Below are 23,993 nucleotides of genomic sequence, written 5' to 3' on the forward strand. Positions count from 1 at the left end.
CAGTGATTTCACTCATGTATGGGTCATGAATACATGTACTCATGACATGTACATGTCACTAAAAATTACCTCATATCCATCGAGTAGACCATGCTGATGGTGAATCTTAATGTAACTATAGACCATGGATGATAATCACACTTCATTTGAAACAAGTGCTTTTCTATGGAAGAGATGCTGACAGTTTATGCATGTGTCAAGACAGATTATTTGAGAAAATAATACCAGTCCACTTTAAAAACATTGTTCATCAATTTAAAAATAATGAAACTCATCAGGTACTAATGAAACTCAATAGCTACATGCGATTTGAATGCATCCTTAAGTCAGTGGGTAGGTGTAGGGAAGTGACCATGTATTGATGATATCTATAGGTATTCATGGTGACAAAATATGATCCAGGGCCTCTCACATGAAATCACTTTTCAGGGACAGATTTACTTTTAAAGAAATCAGAGAATTACAGCATACTTCTAGAATGAATACTTCCTTCATTTTTTCATTTATCCTTGTGAATGAATACATCTGAACAAAAGATAGTATTATATTGTACAAAGTTCATAACCCGGGGCTGGGAATTTGGTCTAGTGGTAGAATGCTTGCCTAGCATGCACAAAGACCCACGTTCGATTCTTCGGTACCACATACATAGAAAAAAGCTGGAAGTGGTGCTGTGGCTCAAGTGGTAGAGCTCTAGCCTTGAGAAAGTCCAAGGACAGTGCTCAGGCCCTGAGCTCAAGACTAGGACTGGCAAAAAAAAAAAAAAAAAAAGTTTATAACCCAATCTGTGTTTATGCTTTCACTCAATGACATTATAAAAGGGAATCATAAGGATTAATGTAGCTTTATATCAATATTGAAATATCTATAATGACTTCAGTATAGACCATAAAAGATTGTTGTATGATAACACTGTTACAATAATAAGGAGGAGATGATATGTTATTCTTTTCATTTCTGTTGATTCATAGCGATGGAATACTGTTTTTTTTCAAAAAAAAAAGATTAAAAGGGCAGAAAAACATATGAGAAAATGTTCATCATCCTTGGTCATAAAGGAAATGCAAATAAGATACTACCTTACCCCAACAAGAATGGCCAAGATTTTGAACTCAGACAATGACAGATGCTGGTGGGGTTGTGGAGAAAAAGGAACCCTACTGCACTGCTGGTGGGATTGTAAACTAGTTTAGCCACTCTGGAAAGCAGTGTGGAGGTTTTTTAAAGAACTGAAAATTGACCTTCTCTAGGATCCTGCCATACCACTCCTGGGCATCTATCCTGAACACCATAACCCAAGATATGAAAAGGACACCTGTTCAGCTATGTTCATCTCTGTTCTATTCACAATAGCCAGGTGATGGAAACAATCCAGATGCCCTACTGCAGATGAATGGATACAGAAAATGTGGTATATATACACAATGGAATTCTACATAGCCAACAGACAAGATAAAATAATGGCATTTGCAGGGAAGTGGATGAATCTGGAGTGAATCATTTTGAGTGAGACAAGTCAAGACCAAAGGAACAAAAGGCGCATGGTATCTTTAATATATGGCTATTTGATCCAAACAGTACGAGAGCGAGGGCTCAATGTTTGTGTACCCAATGATATGGACATGGTACTGGAAATATAAACACAACTACACAGACATAAAAATTTATGACTCTGGCTGGGAGTTTGGCCTAGTGGTTAAAGTGCTTGCCTAGCATGCATGAAGACCCGGGTTCGATTCCTTGGTACCACATGCATAGCAAAAAGCCGGAAGTGGTGCTGAGGCTCAAGTGGTAGAGTGCTAGCCTTGAGAAAGTCCAAGGACAGTGCTCAGGCCCTGAGCCCAAGCCCAGGGCTGGCAAAAAAAAAAGAAAAAAATTTATGACTCTATAGATATAACGTTTTATTACATAGATTAATATGTATCTATGACATACATACCCTCAGCCTGATTTTAATTGTTCTAAAATGTAAGTGCCAGTGATTGTATATAGAGATTCCCTTCTTGAATGCTTATTGTTAGTCACATCATTTGAAATATGATGTAAAAATAAATGTTAATAAATTAATAAAAAAGAAAGAAAGAAAGAATGAAAAGGGTTAATCATGTTCATCTGACTTCTAGGAAACACAGTAAGCAATATGACATACATTATGTTTCTATGCATGAGGTAGTAACACCTCTGCCTCTTTCTTTCCTGAATGTTTTTCTTTTCAGAATGGATACTGTTTTTCAATTTGTTCTTCTATAAACATCATCATTGTCTTTCTAAAAAAATACCTAAATTTTTGAAGTTAATGAATGTCGGTATGTTTCATTGGCTTCATGACTGTTCCACCTAACAGTGGTTTTCTTTTGGTTACATTAAGGAAAACAAAGGATAGTTATTAGGGCAACATCACTGTGTGTCACAGTTTATCATGTGCAAGCTTTCTAATTATCTTGTGCCATTTTATTTAATTTTATTTACTTTATTTACTAAGCCCCCATAATTTGGTTTCTTAATTATCTTAATTTTGTAAATAAAGGTTTGTGATTATAGAGTTGATATAATTTACCTACAAAGTAGAGAGCTTGTTGGAATTTCTGATTGAAGATAACTTCAATGGAAATTGTTCAGGGAAAATGAATAAATAAAACAATTTATTTTATTTTAGATATCATCCTATAATTATTTTTCTGATTTTATTGTTTTTATTATTTAATCGATACACAGAAATATACAATATGTGGAAATTACTGGGTTACATAGAATGTTATAACATATGTTTAAGTGTTAGAGTAGATTAGTCTCCGTGATTGTTTGGGAATGAAATTGGATATATTGCTGTCCAGAAATTCTCTGGGATAATATCAAGTGGTTTGGCCTGCAATTACACATAGACTTGCACATCTCTAAGATAGGGAACATGTGGGGTCTACATTTGGGGAGAGATATTAGAAGTTTGAGCTTAGGCATGCTACTTTAGGTGAGTGTGAGATATATGCTAAAAATAGATTCAATAGCTTGTACAGTATCCAGATTAAAAAACAAAAGTGGACAAGAGATAAAGCTGTTAGAGTCATCAGGTACAAATTAATCATTAACGATAGGGATGAATACTTAATTTTGCACCAGGAACATATGAAGAATAATGATAAAAGGGCTGTGTGTTACACTAGGTTCCCCTTTCAAGAGAAGGCAGAGAAAGAAGCACACGGAAGAGATGGATAAGAATATCCAGAAGTCAAAATCCTCAGGGTACACATGATTTCATTTTTGAGTTCAGTGATGTCATTTCTTTGTGAAATATCTATTACAATATCACATCTGCTCTACTCTCTTCTGTCCTTAGTATATTAGATGACATACTTTGCATTTCCATTAAGAGATTAAAAAAAGAAAGCTTTCATTTACTTTGCCAGAGCATGATGGATGACTGACCTATTCTTGTACTGGTCTGTAAATGTGTAAGAAAGTCTGAAAAGAAGTTTGGGTAAAATCTCCAAAGGGAAACATATTTATATAATCCTTGGATTTACAAGTATTGGAGGAAAATGTTAGCATTTTTCTGAGATATTATTTTTTAATCCTATGAGTCACTCTTAATTAAAGATAATAGTAACTTTAAATTTAGGCTTATGTTTCCTTTACCTGTATGTTCAGCTACTTTTATTTTTATGGATAGCTGGGAAATTGATATACAGAATATTCCAAACTACCTCAAAGAGTTTGGCCAGAAGCAGTTTTTTTAAAGATAGAGATTTTTGTTTTTTCCATGCATTATGATACAGTATCTAGGGGATTTACATTGTACTTTTATCAGAAAGTCTCATGGAGCTTACTTTTTAACTTCTTTTTTATTGTAATGTATAGAGGGGTTACACTTATATTCGACAGGTAGTAGGTACATTACTTCTCACACATTAATACCCCTTCTCATGTTTTTGTGCCCACTTCCTTCCCTTCACCCCCTCCCAATCATCTTTTCTTCTCCCTTCCCTTTCCTGTTTCAAATAAACAAATAAACATATATACAATATGCCAGGTAACAAAGTCAGATACTGTAGCAATATGAGATTAACAAAAGGGTAACAAACGAGAAGAGAAATAGTGTAGTACAATAAGAATAACAATCACACAAAGTAAAGCTCTTCTTTCCATATTCTGGAGATCCTTTCATTTAGCCTCATCCTATATGGCCCTATGTATTTAGGTTTTGTGCTATTGTAATATTCTGCTAGGAGAGTCCTAGGTGTGTACTAATTATTACAAATGAGGGGAACAATTGAGCTTATGTTCCTTTGGGTATGGTTTTCTTCACTTGATATGATTTTTTTTCCAAGTCTCTCCATTTCCTTATGAATGGGGTGGTGTCATACTTTCTGATGCCTGCATAGAATTCCATTGTGTATAAGTACCACATCTTCTTTTTTTAAATTTTTTTTATTGTAATTAGTAAAAGGGTTACATGATATTTGCCAGATAGAAGGTGCATTAATTCACCCACATTGATACCCTTTCACATGTCTTGGTACCCATTTCCCTCTCCCCCCAACACTCCCCACCCGTCTTGGTTTTCCCCCCTTCCCTATCAATTTTCAAATATCCAAATACAAATAAATTCAATATATCAGATAACAAAGTGAGATACTATACCAATATGAGATAACCAAGGGACAGCAAAGGAGATGAGAGACAACATAGTACATTAAGGACAACAATCATTCATTATATGGCTTTTGTTTCAATATCCTGGAGGTCCTTTCAATTAGCTTCACATTATATGGCCTTATGTATCAAGATTTTGCTCTATTGCAGATCTCTGCTAGTAGAGCCCAAGGTTTCTACTGATTATGACAAATGAGGGAAACCATTGAGCCTAAGTTCCTTTGAGTCTGGCTTACTTCACTTAATATGATTTTGTCTAAGTCTTTCGTACCACATCTTCTTTATCCATTCATCTACTGAGGAGCATCTGGGTTGGTTCCAAATTCAGAAGCAATTTTTAAAGGTTAATTTTGTATTTGTTCATTGTTTCTCTCCATATTTTTTTAGGGGACTTCTTTTACTTTTCTAGTACATAAATGTAGGCATTCTTGAATTTTATTTTAATATAGTATATATTATTGATGTAGGAGTATCCTAGTTTTAATTAGAAATAAATGATCAGTTGTTGGAAAAATTTATATTTAAAAATATTTCTCTGTTCTTTTACTTATTCAATCATAAACTCGTATTATCTTTTTTTTTTTTTGTGGATCATGGGGCTTGAACTAGGCCTGGCTGCTGCCCCTGAGCTCTTCAGCTCAAGGTCAACAAGCCAAGTCCCCCTTCCCGTTTTCTAGAGGTTAACTGGAAATAAGAGTCTCAGGTCCTTTTGTGTCTGGGCTGGCTTTGAACCTTGATCCTCAGTTCTTAGCCTCCTGAGTAGCTAGGATTATAGGCATGAGACACCATACCAGCAAACTCATATTATCTTTATAAGAGGAGAACTGGATGATTCTCTTCCACATATTAAAATATAATTTTTTTTATTTCTTGTAGGTTTTACTGGGATTTAATAATGCTTATAATGATGGTTGGAAATCTCGTCATCATACCAGTTGGGATCACATTCTTTACAGAGCAAACAACGACACCATGGATTATTTTTAATGTGGCATCAGATACCGTTTTTCTGTTGGATCTGATTATGAATTTTAGGACTGGAACTGTCAATGAAGACAGTTCTGAAATCATCCTGGACCCTAAAGTGATCAAGATGAATTATTTAAAGAGCTGGTTTGTAGTGGACTTCATCTCATCGATTCCAGTGGATTATATATTTCTTATTGTAGAAAAAGGAATGGATTCAGAGGTTTACAAGACAGCCAGAGCCCTTCGCATTGTGAGATTTACAAAAATTCTCAGTCTGTTGCGTTTATTACGACTTTCAAGATTAATTAGATACATACATCAGTGGGAGGAGGTAAGTTACACCTTTTCTTTTATAAAGCCACAATATCATGAGATTTTCATTATGACTGTTAGGATATGACTGTTGCATTATGATTTTTCTCTTGTAATGAGTTATATAAAATCTGAGTGGAAAACTGTTCTTTGAGCACTCTTTCTGGGGCAAAAGTGATTTTATTTGTATCTCTGAAGGATGATAAAATGCAGGTTTTGAATAAATTGAAAAAATAGTAGATATGAAATAATGCTACAATGCAATTTAATTTATAAATCATTATCTTACTCAATGCAATCTTTGTACTTAGGGGGTTCTATTTGTGCAACTATATGAAGCACCATCTTTGACAAAGATGTAAAGTACACTTGAAAGTGTAGTATATAATTAGCTTCAAAAAGATAGTGTGAACTACTTAAATATAATTAAAAAACAGAGTGAGGTATTTGTTTCCTGTAACATTGAAATATCATTGGATTTATATTTGAAGAACAAAAAAGTGTTTTTGTGTATTTCTTTAACATTGAGACATATTAACACTGGTTTTAGTGCCTTAACTTTGCTTGTGGTTATGCCTTACCCACAGTAATTTATGATAGTTTATCCCAACTAATTCATTTCATAATACTGAAAAGCAGAATACACAGGAGGGAAATTACTACATAGAAAACAAATAGTACAAGGACTAAATGGAACGAATGTGGCGAGGCAGGTCCCAGTGTTGTCTATGAGGGCATCTGCTGCTCAAAGGCAGTGGGTGGAACTGGCAAAAATGCCAACTGAAGATTTCTAAGGACTAAGTTAAATGCACTGTCATCAATAACAAATAAGTTTTTGTTTCTCATCCACAGTCTGTAAGCTATCCTTTCTGTTTTATTTCTATATGTGCCTTTTTATATGAACCATAATCTGAATTTTATTGTCAACATGAGGAGAGTAAAAGACATTTAGAGTTCTTAAACTAGCCCTAATGAAAGCAGTACACTCACTGCCTTGTTACATTTCTCTTTAAAGAAATGCTTGTTAACATTTTCACTATAAAATATGCTTTTAAACCAAAATTTCCAAGATGGAAATTGTGTTTGATTTCTGTATGGCTGTATCGATGTTTGTGTGTGCTTATCAATGACATTTTTGGCTCATAGGATTTCAGGAAATGACATAAAATAACAAAACACTGCATAACACACTGATGAAAAGGCATAAAATGGATCATTCTTAAAATATGAGTATGGAATATATTTGAAATCAAATGAAGTATATTTGAGAAATTGGACCCACTTGTATTTTTTCTCTTTATAGCACACACTATCTAAAATGGTACATATGTTCAGTTTTCAAAAGTGATTTCTCCTAATTTGATCTAAATTTAAACACTGATTGCAAATAGTAAAGACGGATATTTATTGAGGATTTATTACATGTCAAACATTAAGACTGACGATTCTTTACATGGATTAGCTCACTGAATCTCTCTAACAACTCCATGAGTTATATACAGTTTTTATAATCATTCACAGGTAAGGTTTTTAAGTACAATAAGATACAGTTTCAGAAAGAAAAGAGATAGTGCTGGCTTCTAACAAGGCAATCTGACTTCAGAGTTAATGTTCTTAACCTGAAAAACAAAGCTCTCAGTCTAATCTGTACCTGTAATTATTGATATCTTAATGTGCCATCACTTTTTTGATTATATTAAAAAGGTAGGCAGCCAGGCAAGATGGCTCACACCTGTAATCGTAGCTACTCTGAAGGCTGAGATCTGAGGGTCAAGGTTCAAAGCCAGCTCTGGCACAAACGAACTTGAGACTCTTATCTCCAATTAACCTCTAGAAAATGGAAAGAGGGGCTTAAAGGTAGGGCAGTAGCCTTGAGCTGAAGAGTTCAGGGAGAGTACCCAGGCCAAGTTCAAGCCCCATGACCCTCTGAAAAAGAATAAAAAAAGGTAGGCAACTTTTTGTAACTGTAGCTGTAGTTCATGTAACCTAACAGATTCACCTTGAAACAAAGCATCAAAAATATTTTAACGAATAGCCTATGAGAGAAAAGTCACTGATAAAATGACTTGGGCAATTAAAAATACAGAAGGCAGAGTGACTATTTTTAATGCCTCTCAGTTTTAACCCAGTTACCTTAGAGAATGGAAGCAGGATGAACAGATGGCATCCTTGCAGATAAAACAGCAGAGCATGTGGTCAGAGAAGAGGACACTCTAACACCATTGTCCTCTGTTCCTGGCAGTGGTCACAGGCACCTAGATTTGTGCAATATGTCGGGCTTGTAAAGGTGCCATGATGTAATCCAGGAGCATCAGCTGTCTGGCATCATTGTTGTAAAATGCAATCTAATATGCACTTACAGACATTTGGTAACTAAACACATGAAGGACAGAACTGTGAGTTGGCAAGATCTTTCTCATAAATAAATGACCTTGGTATAAATGATCCATAAATTCATTTAGGTGAGGAATGTTTTCTGATCATATGACATGCCCATATAATTATCAGCTTCTGTCATGGATATTTAATGCCTGTTAGTGATACTGCTAAAGAAGAAACTGATTCATAATCCAGAATTTAAGACAGATTCATTATTCCACCTACATGACTCAATCCATAATCACAAAGCAACTTGAATGGTTCCCAAACTGGCACATCTCTACCTGATTTTATAAAATGCCACCAGGATGTGTTTGCAAGTAGGAATACAACAAATTAATCAGAAAAAGGAGCTCTGCAAGCTTTTGGAATAAGACTGCAGAGGAAGATGTAAGTTCACCCACATGTCTTTAAGTTCTGAGAGTTTTAGTACCAAGCTGGCTAATGCTAAATTCAGAAAATTTGCGGAAGTAATGTGTGAAGTTTGGAAGCTGCCACTGTTCCAAATGAATCATTCCTGGGGACAGTGCTGCCTTCCATAAGAAACTGCTCCCATTGTCGATCCAACATTTTTTTTTCTGGCCTGAAAAAACAACTAGAGTCTCTGAAACCAAATAAATTAGAGATATGTCATGAATGAAATACAGTAAGTTTAACATTTTGCACTTATTGAATTACTGAAGTTAAATGTAAGGCTCATATAGAAGGCAACATTTAATGGGTCATTTCTGGGCATGTAGCTTAGGAAATACCATGGTTTTAAGACATCAGTAAACAGTCATTTGCGGGAGCCAATTATAAGATCAATGGCTTTAGGATGTAAAAATAGAGCTCACTGATACTAGACTGCAAATTTGTATGTGTGTGTGTGTGTGTATAGACATACATATATCCATATGTATACATACATACATATGTATATAAGAATATGGATATATATCCATATATATACAGATATACATATGTATATGGATATATGGATATACATGCACATATCCATATATTAATATATCCATATGGATATATGTATGTATATATATATATACATACACACATATAAATAGAGAATGAAAAATTTGATGCAATTTAGACAAATGAGGACAAAAATTTCCTTTACGTGTAGCCACCAGGAAATCAAGGTAAGTCTACTTCTTGATCAGAAAATATTTCATTGGCTTTGCATCCATTTGTCTAGTCTACTTAGTTATATGCATTCCATTTCCTTTTGCTGGACATGCACATAGATGAGCGAGAATTATTGTCAGTTTTGCCTTGGTATTTCCTTATATATGAATTCCTGTATAGAATCAAACAGAAACCCAGTGTCTGCCTATCTAGCAGATGCATGACCATCTCCATGCTAAATTCACTGTCATTATGAGGAGGTAATCATTGTTTGTTATCAAGCATTCATTATGTAGTACCTACTAATGGAAGGTGTACATAATATTAAAAAAAGATGAAAGTTTTGTGGGATAATCAGGGAAGTGAACAAATAATCAAGCAGTAGTAAAGTAGTTGGATGAAGAACATAGTGAATAAGTTTCTTTTGCACAAGTAGAATCCTTCAGAGATATTTTAGTCTTGAGGCTGAAATCTGTATGATTACAATGAATAAATGAACCACTCAGAGGAATGCATTGTAATAGGATATGAAGTAAATAGTTTAAAAGAGCAAATGATTTTGTATCTCCAGCGTGAGTTGTGATACATACACTAGAATTTGTGGTAGTAATTTACTTAAGGGTCCCGATGAATCATTTTAAGGTTCTATCCAGTGAGACGGAGGAGGTTTAGGACCAATAATACTAATGAGGAAGGAGCTTTATCATTTACTGTACTTTATTGCATATGGCTCTTTCAGGCAGGATAGCTGAAAGAATGTTTAAGAGTTTCCAGGCACACTGAGCTTTGAAATATATACGTTAGTAAGTATAGTAGGATGATTACATCTAAGAAGCTCATTTTGTAGTGTTTTACAAGTAAATATCAATTGTGCTGGAAATTTTTGATTCCCACCCCCCCCCATGTGGACTGGATTCTACAATACAAATTAGCGCAAATGGATATAGTTTCTAACTTTTATTCTTTATTTCCCATGTACTCCATGGAGAATATTGTAGAATGATTTTCTTTTTTATGCCTGCCAATCATAGTACAATTTTATTTTTATTTTTTGTTTGTTAGTCTGGGGCTTGAACTCAGGGCCTGGATGCTGTCCTTGATCAGTATCGCCCCTTTCAAATTCTCATTCACCCTTCTCAACCCATTTCCTTACCTTACTTTTCTTAATGTTGCAGTTTATGCATTGGATTTTTTTTCCCCACTACACTCTCCTTCTCTTCTTTTCATTTCCCTACCCTTTCCCTCTTGACCCTACTCTACCTCCTTCAAGTACCTGCTTCCTAGTGTCCATTTTGATTCTTTTTAAAGAATTACACTATTTGAGTTCTCCCTTAAATTTACCACATTTCAGTTAATATATTTGTGACCTCTTGCTTTCCAGGTATTTATTGATCTTTGACCTTTGTTCTGTTCACCAATCCTCCATTTTTTTTTCTTTTTATTGTGGGTCTTGGGGCTTGAACTAGCCCTGATCACTGGCTGTCCCAGAGCTCTTCAGCTCAAGGCTACCGTCCTACCCTGGAGTCAAGTCCCACTTCTCCTTTTCTAGAAGTTAATTGGAGATGAGAGTCTCAGGTTCTTTTGTGCCGGGGCTGGCTTTGAACCTTGAACCTCAGATCTCCTGAGTAGCTAGATTACAGGCGTAAGCCACCGCGCCAGCTCCAACTGTAAATTTTAATCATATTTTTGACATAACTTCCTTGAAATGGAATTAATCTCTCAAAGGAAGCTCTGTCTTTAATCTGGCATAATTTCATGTAATTTTGTTTTGTAGCATTCATCAGGTTGTAATTTCTCTTAATGTCTGATCTCTTAGAAAAACTCTTCTACAGACCCTGTGTCTGTATCTTTAGCTTGTAGCATACTATACAAGAAACAATGGAACATAAAATACTTAACTACTTGGCATGGTGGCACATACCTCTAATCCCATATGCTTATGGAAGTAAAATTATTATATATGCTTTGTCTAAAACAGTGTGAAAATCTCAATGTAAGAAGCTTTACTTTCTGTTGTGCTTATGGTCTGTTAAAAAATTGGAAGCTTTATGAATGCTACTGTATATTAATTATGCCCCAGATATAGCAAGTGAACAATTGAAGCAGCTTATGATTCAGGCCAATTTAAGAGAAAATACATTTAGTCTTATATTTCCCTGCAGTATTTCCCAATAAATGTCTTAGCCTATCTATTTTGTTCTGCAGGCACAATGTGCACTGTGATGACCGCTGTAAAATTGTTTCATGACTAAATGCTGGGAGATCTTTTGGTTCATGAGTATTAGAAACACAATTTGTGATTTGCTTCTTGTTCATGTTTTAAATTGAAATATAAATTTACATACATCTCTTAACGCTAAAGTATATTATAATAAATGTGGTATTTTAATGATCCACATAATTATACCAGAAGAACAGGTCATTTTGGTTGTCTCTGTAAACAAAATATAGTATAATGACACATGACTTGCATGAAAATATTGTACAGTTATACCCAAGAATATTTGGTTTTAAAAAATGATCAGGTGAAATTAAACTTACCCTAGAAATAAGTGTTACTTACACTTTAACATTTTTAAATAAAATTGCTTGTTTTTCTAATCCTAAAAAAGAAATGAGTTTCATTGACAGCTTCTAAAAACTTAGAATTATCCTTTTTGATATGTCAAGGTAGGTTTTGTTAATTAAAAGTGTTTTAAAGTATATCTGCATTATTTCATGAAAAATGGTTGATTTCCTATTTAATTAAGCAAGCATATTTGAAATATATACAAGTTTAATACAGGAGGCCAAGTTTAAGAGTTATAACTTTATAATGAAAGCTGGAGGACGAATAAAATTAGAACCCTTCACTTGCACTGGGTAGTAGCTGAAAAAGACCTACTTTGGCTCTCTTTTCTTGCTGACGTATGCATTTTAAATTTTGCATCGGAGGAGTCATGTCTTCATGTAAAAAGGAAATACATTTCCTTAGTTATATAATTCACATGGCTATTTTGAGTTTAGTCTGCCGTTTGGGACTTTTTTATTATATTATTTCCTGAATGTTAAAATCTTCTTGTTACATCTTAAAGTGAAACAGTCATTAAGGCAAGTCTCAGGGATCCTGAGAATTTAAAGCAATTTTGAGGTGAGGGAATCAAAACTGGATTCTGATTGAAATCAGACATGGGTGAAGATATTTACAAATAATATGCTGCCATTTTTGTGTGCTGCTTTTGTGGTGACTATTGGGCAGATACATTCAACAAAATTAAGATCTGTGAAATGAGAATCAGAGAATCTGTGTGTGTGTGTGTGTGTGTGTGTGTGTGTGTGTGTGTGTGACAGTTGACAGTACTGTAGTTCTTGTGCTTGTCTATCAGTGATTACCAACTCTAGATTCAGGAATCAGGAGAAAAACCTTATACAAATTATATAAAGATACTCTTAAGGACAAAATATAAAAATGCTTCTTTTGAATTATGTGGTTATTTTAATAATAAAAGGAAAATCTATCTGAAAATGCTTTGCAAATTCTGAAGTTCAAAAACTTAAAGCATTTTAGTATAGGATGTAATTCATTTGTCCTATCAGTTCAACACTTATTTGATAGTGTCTATGGAAAAGCAAACTATCAACCTTCTTCAAATATTCTGGAACATACCTGAAAGAGTAAAGTTAAATTTGTAGTAGCATGAGCTTGGAAATTTAGGATTCAGGACCTATAGATGTCTAATGATGCACAGTAATGTCTGGAGTTTCAGCTTAGTAAAGTGATAGTTCTGCTACATGGGAAGTAGCCATCCATAGTGTCAAAATAGTAACGTGAATGAAATTGGTGAGAAAGGTAAATGTTAAATGCAACTCTTCGAAATTCATTCACTCTGAATTATTAGTATTTGAATGAATGTTTCAATGATAATGCACAATTAAATGCTCTAAATGTAGAGAAATTAACCTAGAAAATGTTCAGTCCAATAGATAATTACTTCACCTTCAAGCCTACAGACATTATTATAGAAGCATACAACATGCATAATGAAAACATTTTCCAGTGAAGGCTAATCAAAATGTGTTTGGAACCAGTTATTGAGAAAATTTTGGACTAGTGGAATTATGGTTCACATTTTTTAAAATTTCAGGATATGCTTTGATTCAAAGCCATGTATGTATTGAGAGATTGTTAAAGTTCTGTGAGTAGCTTTCTGCGTTCAGACAGTTTTGAGGGGATTGTGACATTAATGACTAAAATTGCACTGTAGAGTCCTGACTTACTCGTGTTTCATGGTTTTACAGCTTCAAGAGTATCTTATAAAACCTGAAATTCACATTGAGCTGTTACTAGAGTTTTGGCAGGTTATTGGTTGACAGGCAGCTAAAGGCTGTTCTTTATACAGGCAGGGTAATGAGTGTCATAGCCTGAGTGAAAGAATGTACATCTGTATGACAGGGACCTTCCATCTGTACATGGGAAGTTTAGATGGGCTGACATAGGAGTCAGGGGACACTAGCAATAGATTAATATATATTTTAATTTTGATGAAGTCCTTCCTTATTTTCAAGTCCCAACATTTGCCTAAATGTCAAAAACAATTCAGAATTTCAGCATGTATAAGTATTCAGGGAAATTTTGCCAGCTAAATCATCGATTCTCCTTCTCATTTAGTTGAATTATTACTTTTGATGTTCCAAAACTCTCCAAGGGCTTGAAAGTTAATGAATTGATGGCTTCTGTTGGAAAAAGAATTCAGTAAGCATATGGTGATACAACAGGCTATTCATTTTAATTTTGCAACAATACAATTTTATAGAATGACAAATATTGCATATATAATGTCCTACTAGCTATACCAGATAAATACTATGAGCAGTCAATTTTTGTTTACTTTATATTATTGCCATGTGTAGTATTTAGCAAATCATATATGACCAGAATGATAGCACATTCCTCCTATTACTTAGCAAGACTTCATGTCAACGAACACGGAACATAGTAATATAAACCTGTATCAGTATTTTGGTGACAGGCATAAGTAGGAGGTTCCATGGCTGAATTGAGAACATAAGCATGAGACTCTATCTAAAAAAAAGCCTAGAGCAAACATGGGGTCATGCGATACAGAGCATTCATGCTCAGGGCACTGAGTTCAAGCCAACATGCTGACCAAGTAACTCAAGATGGTATGAAATGAAGTAGTACTTTGTAATAAAACACACAAATTTATGAAATATCCGTACATGGTACACATTTCTTAAGAAACTACTTTAATTTTGAATGTGGTCAGAGGATAATGAACAAGAAAGAACCTATTTTTTGTCTTGGTCTGCCTCCTCCTCTCCTGATCCCCTGCTTCATTCCCTTCCCACTCCCTCTTCCCTTCCTTTCTCTCTTCTTTTCTTTCCTTTGCTCTCTCTTCTTTACCCTCTCTGCCTCTCTCCCTTCTTCCTCCTTTCTTTCTCCCTTACCTTCTTCTTCTCTCCCTATATGTTGGTGTTAGTGTTTGTCTCCATTCCCTCTCTCCCTCTCTTTCTCCCTTTTTCCATCCCTTCTGTCTTCTCTTCCTCCCTTCCTATCTCCTCATCTCTCTTCCTTCTTGATCCCTTCTTATAGTACAGACTTACTATCATCAGACTTCTAATTGGAAAATGTGGTATTATTAATAAATGAATGATTATAAAGCCTAACAGATACAAGAGCTATTCCATGATCCAAGGTACCAATAGCAAATGAGGTATTATACAATTTTAAGATATGCTAGCTCTATTCAGAAAGCTCAATTTGTATTCACATTTTTCTTTCTTTTTTATTATCAGGATAATATATAGAGGAGTTACAGTTATATTTGTTGGGTAGCAGGTGGATTACTTCTCACACATTGATACCCCTTCTCATGTTTTTGACATTTTTCTTGAGTATGTCATGTCCCTCATTTTTATTGTATCACCAAGCTTCTTATTTCTAACATTTTTGGCTGTCCTAGTTACTGCTGAAATTATGCCCAGGAGAATCTTTGTTGTAATAGATACCACCAGTAAAATAAATGTATTCTAGCTACCAACAGTGCTGTATATCTCTTCCATGGTAGGATCTTTCGATGTGATGTTGTTTTTCTTCTGTTAAGAGAAGAAGCAGTTAGTGAAATTATCTCAGGTTAGCTAGCAATATCCATTCTTCCAAGAAGTGAGAGATCAGAGTAGCTCAGATCTAATTATCACCTTTATGAAATCAATTTCTTTGACGAAGGAAATTTCTGCCATGACTGAGTTTTTATTTTTTTTAATTTTTATTACCTTTACCTTTAAGCAAGTGGAATTTTTTCCAGTTTTTATCTTCTGTCACATTTATCATCAGAAACTGCAGCAGCGAAGTTTCAGTAATGTATCCATTTCATGTTTTATTTTAGCTACAAGAAAACAAATACAATAACATCATTAATATATATGTACAAGAAGACACAGACACAATGCCAACACAGATTTATGTACATTCTATTACCAGGTTCAAAGATATCATGAAATTCATTGATCATAGGAGTTAAGAAACCAGTGTTTTCTCTTGTTGATTGGAAGGCAATTGAATTTATTCATTAATTATTTTATTATTTCACTTGTTAATTTCAAAACAGAAATAACACCATAACATTTGTGTGAAAAAATTAAAGCAATTAAGATGATTAAATTCAAGATAGTGCACTACCAAAATTGGCAAAATATCTTGCTCAACACCCAGAAACAAATAGCTCAGATTAATTATTTTCCTTTATATCTTATTCAGGTCTCCAGATGATGTTTTTATATTGGACATAGAAAAATATTTTTGTGATATATAGTTCATGTGTTGTATGAACAGTTTTTTTTACCAAAGGATGCTATAGAAATTTTCCTGAAGGAAAATAGTCCAATTTTTTTCTAAATAAAACCATCAAAATAGTTTCTTCTAGTTTAGCCATATAAAGGATGTTAATGTTATAGACTTATGCAGTTGTAAAATAAAATATAGAACCTGAGTGAAGGTTTACTTGGAACGTTTCCATTTTCTTGAATGGTGTTTAAATTTCTCTATACACATCCTCTAGAGTCTGATCAGGAAGTTGATCATTGTTTCCTAGAGATTGTTATTTTCAGTGTCAAAAATGTTACACAAGTTTTCGTAGCTTCTCATGTCAAGGATCTATATTGTTCTGTTTACCAGGCCTAGGAGATGAAATGGAGCTACTTCTTTAGTATTCCTACCTCAGAAATTGGACTAGCTGGGCAAAGTGAACTGTGTGCAATGGAAGGCCATCTAAATTGTGTAGTTCACTTGCTATAAATTTGGATCTATTAAAACAATAAATCCATCTTTTCTGGATTTTTTTTCTTGCCCAGACAACTCTCTAGCTAGTTAAGGAGGTCATGATGTAAGAAGTTTGTAATATTTTTCTATGATGCATTTTCCACATAATTTTAATTTCCTCTTTAGACAGGGTCTCATTATGTTGCATTGGATGGATTTAAATTTGCTATGTAGCTCGTATTGGTCTGGAACTCAAAATCTTCCTGTTTTGTCCTCTCTTGGAGAGATTATGGATATACTTCACCACATCTGGTTCATTCATTCATTGTCTTATTTCTTTCTTTATTGAATAAATTATAACGGACTCATGTATACCATGTGTATAGATCATAGCAGTGTACAAAACCAGTTGCTATTCTTAAATACCTTACTCTAAATAGCTCAGTGATAAAGATGTGTAAAATAAAGTGTGATTCAATGAAAGAAATTATAAGAGTTCCTGGTAAGAATGTGTCATAGTTTAGTAGGTCAGCTAAGGTTTCTTTCAGGAAATGATACCTAAATGAGATCAGGAGATGAGGACAAAGAAAAGAAAAGAAATCTGTCTTAACCAAGGGGTTATTTTTTTCTTTCTTCTATTCGGGGTACTAAGATATGACTGTAAATGGCTTTACAAATGTTAGGCAGGCAATTCTACTATTATTTCAGGTAATATCTCCTGTTTTTCGTTGGGTGAGTCCTCAGGCCACAAGTTTAAATCTTGACTTCCACCTGTGGCTAGATATGGGAGAAAATGCCTGTAAACCCAGCCAGCGGGAGGCTGAGGGAGGAGAATTAGTAATTCAGTCTTGGAGTTTTGAGTTCAGCATGAGATACATAGCAAGACTTTTGTTTGTTTTAAATTCTTCTCCCAAAATGTGCTTGACTGTACTTTATTTGAATGTTCAGATATTGCCAGTTAGATATATTCAGTCAGTGAACAATGTTGTTATATCCCTTGGAGTGTTTGACTTCTTTGTTTAACGGTTGGTTAACTGCTAAACTGTAATTCTGAATTTGACCATTTTTTTCTGTCCGTTTAGTTTTTATGACATCTGGTTTGAAGCTACGCCATACATAGCTTTTCTGTATCATCTTGTGTCTTCTTCCCTTATAAAATGATGTTCAATATATCTGATATCTACTTTTGTTTTCAATGTGGCTACTTTATATCTAAACCTCTCTACTGATCACATGGTATGTCTTTTTCATAATATTTCTCTTATTTTATTATCAGTTATGTATAGAGGAGTTATTTTCAAACTTCATTTTTCAATTGTATCATAGTACTTTTATGTCTAGATTCTGCATGAGAGTGAAAATATGCAGTATTTGTGTTTCTGAACATGGCCTGCCTTGAATAACATAATGATCTCAGTTCCATCTCCATTCCTATAAATGATATAATTTCCTTCTTTATTGCTTGAATAATACTTGCTTGCATGCATATCCCCCATTATCATTGGGCATCTACTTTTGTGTTCTGTGCCTTAGTTATCATAAGCAGTATATAAACATTTACATAGTACATAGTGCCCCAAAATAACACAGTTGGATTATTATGGTAGTTCTCCTTTTAGATTCTTGAGGTATTGTCATACTGATTTCTATAGTGGCCATTCTGACTTATTATTACATTCTCTCCAGAATTTGCTATTATTTGTTCAATTGATTATTGCCATTTTGACTAGGGTGAGATGGAATCTCAGTGCCATTTCAATTTTTAATTCACAGTACTAATGATATTATGGATTTCTTCATGTATTGTTTAGCTATTTGTACTTCTTTCAGGAATGTTTGTTCAATTTGATTGTTCATTCATAAATGGAATTATTTGCTTTTCTGCTGTTTAATTTTTGGAGCTCTATATATTCTACCTATGAGTCGTTTGCTGGATGAATAGCTTGCAAAGATTATATCCTGTTTGGTTGTCTATCCCTTCATTGTGAAAACTAGTTTCTTTTGATGTTTAAAACCTTTTAATTTGATGCAATCTGACTTGCCACTTTTTTCTCTTACTTATTGAGTTATTGAGGTCTTAGTGTTTTCATATAGGTATTCCAATATTAGGTGTTATATTAAGACTTTTGATTTGTGTTATAATATAAATTTAAAAGAATTTATGAATGGCTGATTTAACAAAACAAAACTCAACACTTCCCTTTCTTTTCTAGATCAATCAGAAAATCCATTATGTTTGCACCTGAGGGATAGATGATTATTAAGGCAAATCACTGTATATTTTTTCCCATGATGCATACTGATTCCGTACAGTCCTAACAAAATTATTCTTGAGGAAACATGATGTATATCATGTAGTTAAAGGTGACATTTGTGCTGTTCAGTTGGGAAAACTTCTGATGACTTGGAATAAGTGGCTAAATTTGCTGGTTCTACTTTTTAATGTCAGCAAGAGGAAACTTGTCATGTGAATAGAAAGGAGACAAAATCAGAATTATCAGGATTACAGAATTGCATTCCTTTCTGCCTGTAGGCATAACCATTTTATTCAGCATTTTCTCTAAAGAGTTTGACTTTGAGAAATATATTTGGAGGAGAAGTGCAGGCAAATAAATGGATACATTTATAGGCATATATGTGTATGCACACAAGATGTATATATAGAAATATTATATATGCAAATTAAATATATATCTCAAGTTACCTTTTTGCTAAGTCTGTTTTATATTTTCTTCCAGATTATATTCTATAACCCCGAATTTTCTAATTATAACTTCCCAAGGGCTTACAACAAATTCTACAAATATCCACATGCTGAAGACTCTGAATGACCTGGCTCCTGCTTAGTTAGGCTCCACACTCTATGCACCATTTCCTCAATTCACTAAACAAGCTTTCTGAAACTTGATCCTTCTGAAGTTTTACATTGGTTATTTTCCCTACTATTTTATGGCGAGGTTGGATGTTATCTTGTTAGATATATCCTTTCACCATTCTGTACACATACACTGGCTTTCACATCCAGAATCTTTGCTTCCTTAACACTTACAATCGTTTTGTGTGTTTAAGAGTTTACTATTTTGTGTCTTCTCTGTAATAACAGAGGATTGCCAGTTGATTTTTCCATGATTCTCAGTATTCCCATAGTTCTGCAACTTGGTGAGAACTCAGAAGTGACTGTTGAAGAAAGGTTCCTGGAAGACACAATGATGATTGTGGTTTTTCAATGAGTTCAGCAGTGGTATTCAGACCTTATAATATAGAGAATCTTATAATTATTTTAAACAAAAAGGCATTGTTAAACATTAACTTGCCTTTGACTATGTGTTTCATATTACCCAAAATTAATAAGTGACAGCAATGTAGTGTATCAACATATATACATTTGGGTTGAAAATTCTGTTATGCTTCTCATGAGTTTTGTAGACTAGCTAAGCCTGTAGTCCTCTCTCCATATAATCTCATTAAAGACATCAAGAAAAAGACTACATTGTTCCTGGCATATAGAAGGAACTTCGTTAATCATGTATCAAAATTTTCACCTATCCTAAATTTTTATCTTTTCTTTACATAAAAGTCTTCTCTATTAATGAGGCCAGAGAGATAAAATCATAGATGGAATAAAAGCGAATCATCCATTTAATATTACTGTCATTGAGGTGTTTGTAATAAAGGAATAAGAATTTCAGATCAGAATTTAAAGCTGAGTTTATTGCACATTTGCAACTTTATTTTATTTCTTGATGCATTGACACATTTTACTAACATATTATTATAATTTCCAAATCCCTTTCAGACTTCCAAAAACAATTTCTCTTTTTGATTTTTTCCATTCCCATATGAGCTTGTTTTGAATTCTGTGATTTTTAAAGGTTAAATGTTAATTAGAGCACTTAAAGTTTTCCTCAGTTCACATTTAATTAAGAAAACAACATTATAAATTAAACATATACTTCCCAATATGTTTAAGCACTAAGTTTTCAGAGTGTAATGGTAGGAGATGTTAGAATGACTCACATACAGCAAGCAGGAGGGACTATTGTATTTGCCTCATGTTTGCAGACTCTGTAGGAATAAGTAAATGTTCATTAATTGAATCTGAGGGTAAATAATCACAGAATACTTAGAGGTAACTAGTTGTCTCATGTAACTACCCACTATTAAATAATTATGAATCAAATCAGTGCAATGCTTCAATTAAGAACTTGACAGAATAATGTTCTCAGAACCTCAGAGAGCCATAAATTCCTAGCAAAAGAATTCTCTTCTTTCCCATGTTGAGCCTAGAATGGCATTTAGTCTAATGCCTGTTCGCTGTCTATCACTGGTGGACACACCGGAAACCCTGATCCACCATGCTTCTTGCCCTTCTCACTACTTCTCACTCTCAGAGAGCAGTGTCCATCTATGATTCTGATTTCATGCATCCCACTTCTTAACTCCATTCACCGCATTTGCTACTAATTCCTTTTCAGAGTCAGGTCTTTGCCAACAAAGGCTTTCTTCACTCTGTTCTTCAAATATCTCTTTCATTTTTCCAATTTATAAACACCTAGTCCCAGCTTGAGAATTCTGTTTCCCTACAGCTCTTGTAAGTAGAGAATTTCTTTCTTTCCTTTGTTTATTCTTAGATTTTTAAGAAATAACAGGTTTTAAAAATCTTTACTGTTAAGAGTTTATTTTCCTGTCTTTTCTATTGCTTTCTTAGATCCTCTTTGCCATATTCAACATATGCCATTGACTCTATTTTAAAAAGGGATTTGGAGTCTGACCGCTTCTAAATAGCATTATTTTCTTTGAAGGTATCATCTCCCACTTGGGATGTTGCAACACTGCCTAAGTGATTATTTTACTGCTCTTCGTGTTCTATTTTGGCTTATTTTTAAAATAGCAGTCAGAGCATTTCTTTAAGAAACCAAATCATCACTTCACAGCTTCAGGCCACCCATAAGGTCTTACATTTTGGCTTTCTACTACGTCTGTGACCTCATTATCTGTTGCACAGCTCTGGTTACTTCCTCTAGTCACTCTCTCTTGTTTGACCTGAAACTTGCCAAGAATGTTGTGACTCATAGTGTGAGCTTTTTCGTCTACCCACATAGTTCTTTCACCAAAATATCCTTTCATCTTTCACTTCCTTCAAATCTTTACACAAATGTCAGTTTTCCACTGGCATTACCCTATGTAAAACAGTATCTGTCTTTGATCATTTCTCATCCATCCTACCTCTTATTTTGTCTTTATAGCACTGATCAAAGGTCATTTACTTTACATTTTTCCCTCTCTCCATAGCATGAATGAATTAAAGCTCTAAGAGAGTTAAGACCCTGACTATATGGCTCTTTTTACTTAAAAAAATAATTGTGGATTTTAATGTGATTCTATTTATTAGTTATAGATGGGAAAATTATCTCATCCATCACTTGAATTCAAGTTGGATGGGATTCTTCAGTCATTCAATGTTCACCTACCTATAAAAATTGCCTTTGACACCCTTAGAAATACTGTAGGTCAAGATTATATGGAATGACAATATTATAGTATGCGATATTAATGTTTCTTGGAAATTTCATGTCTTAAATCAAGAAAAGGATATTAGATAACTTTCTTGTTAAAGCATCCATCTTAGAAATGGAAATTATCTCAAGCAAGAGATGGAAGAGGACAAGTAAATTTGTTCATAATCACAGAACAGATTGGTGGCAGGTAGGATTGAATTTCAGCCTCATTATTCCCTATCCAGGATTCATTTATTCACAAGTGAATACATGAATGTTTGTTAATAATGACAAATGACACACATAGTCATTTCCCATGGATCTCACTGTTTAGTATGGGTGTAGTTACTACTTACCAATATTCATTAAAATTAAACACATATACCTGAGTATTTATATTTAATGCTTGGAAAGAGGAAGCAGAATTTGTGAAATGACTTATGATAGGAAACTGAGCCAATCTGAAGGACAAAGCATGTTTTTAGCTTAAGTGTAATCTCAGGCTGGTAGAGTTTTGAGTGATTAGAGGAGTTAGTAAGTGTAAAAGGAGAAAGGCATTTTCTTGGCAAAATTACAAAGCACCAACTCCTGATGCAGGAAGAAGCAGAGAACTATTATCCAATCGAAGAAAGGCCTCCTTGCCCTTTCATTATGCCAGACTCCTGCTTTGGTCTTGTTATTGACATATTGACTGACTACCAAGGAAAGCAAAATAGATGTTGACAAATTGTAAAAGTTGGTACATAATTTAACTCTAAATATGATGTTCTTTTGTTTATTCTTCTACCTTCAAGAAGGAGTTTGGCATTAGGGGAACAAGTTTAACCTCAGTCTCTTTGTTCATGTTGATGGGCTCATTTTCATTCCTTGTTCTTTCTTTCAAAGAACCCTGGCTCTGACAATCTGTTTCTTTGTAGCTCCTACTTTCTCATCCAGCCAGCTTCCTGCTTTATTGCTGAGTAGTCCAATCAGGCTTAATTGTCTCTCTCTCCAGCTGGCTGTGCCTTTTTGGAGAAAAAAAATTATGCTACAGGTGCATTTTAAAATTAGGAAAACGTGAGTGCCTAAATATGGACATGGCTATATTTTAATAGTGAATTCTGAAATGATAAAAGATGACCTTTTATCTCTCATCATGGTGACCAGCTTCAAGCTCCACTCCACGGTACTCACTAAGAAATCCTTTACTGTTTCTCAAAAATTTATTTCAAATGATCTTTAGTTGTGGCTTCTTTCTTTTTTCTTTGTCAGTCATGGGACTTGAGCTCTAGGCCTGGGCATTGTCTCTAAGCTCTTCAGCTCAAGTACATCCTACCCCTTGAACCACAGGATGACTTCTGGTTTTCTAGTGATTAATTGGAGATAAATAGTCTCATGGGCTTTGTACTACCCAGGCTGGCTGTGATCTGAGATCCTCATATCTTAGCCTCCTGATAGCTAGAATTACAGGTATGAGCCACCCTGCCTGGCTTGTAGCTTATTTCTTTTCTTCATAAATTTTTATTCCATTCTGAATTATGTCACCCAGTTTGTTTTTCAAAAGAAATGTTGTAGGATATAAATGAATGAAAGGTTGTAGAATTTATATGCCTATTTATTTATTTATTTATTTTGAAGTCATACCAGGAATTTTTTATTGTAATTAATAGAGGGGTTTACAGTTATATTTGCAGGATAGAAGAAGCATTACTTCACACACAGTGATACCCCTTCTTACGTTTTTTGTACCCATTTCCCTCCTCCACCCCACCCCTCATCCTGTTTATTTTTGCATGCTGGGCAAGCACTACCACTGAGCTGTA

The 23,993-nt window shown here is 34.2% G+C and overlaps 1 protein-coding gene across 1 annotated transcript in view; it reads left to right on the forward strand.

Moving 5' to 3' along the window:
• Hcn1 (hyperpolarization activated cyclic nucleotide gated potassium channel 1) overlaps positions 1-23,993 on the forward strand; it is a 275,653-nt gene that overhangs the window by 50,583 nt on the left and 201,077 nt on the right. The window contains exon 2 of the mRNA XM_090331963.1: positions 5,527-5,950. Within this exon, the coding sequence (XP_090188089.1) occupies positions 5,527-5,950 (424 nt within the window). The remainder of the gene's footprint in view (positions 1-5,526; positions 5,951-23,993) is intronic.

The sequence above is a fragment of the Megascapheus bottae genome, chromosome 4 (genome assembly GCF_031878675.1).
Source record: "Megascapheus bottae isolate mThoBot1 chromosome 4, mThoBot2.hap1, whole genome shotgun sequence".
NCBI lineage: Eukaryota > Metazoa > Chordata > Mammalia > Rodentia > Geomyidae > Megascapheus > Megascapheus bottae.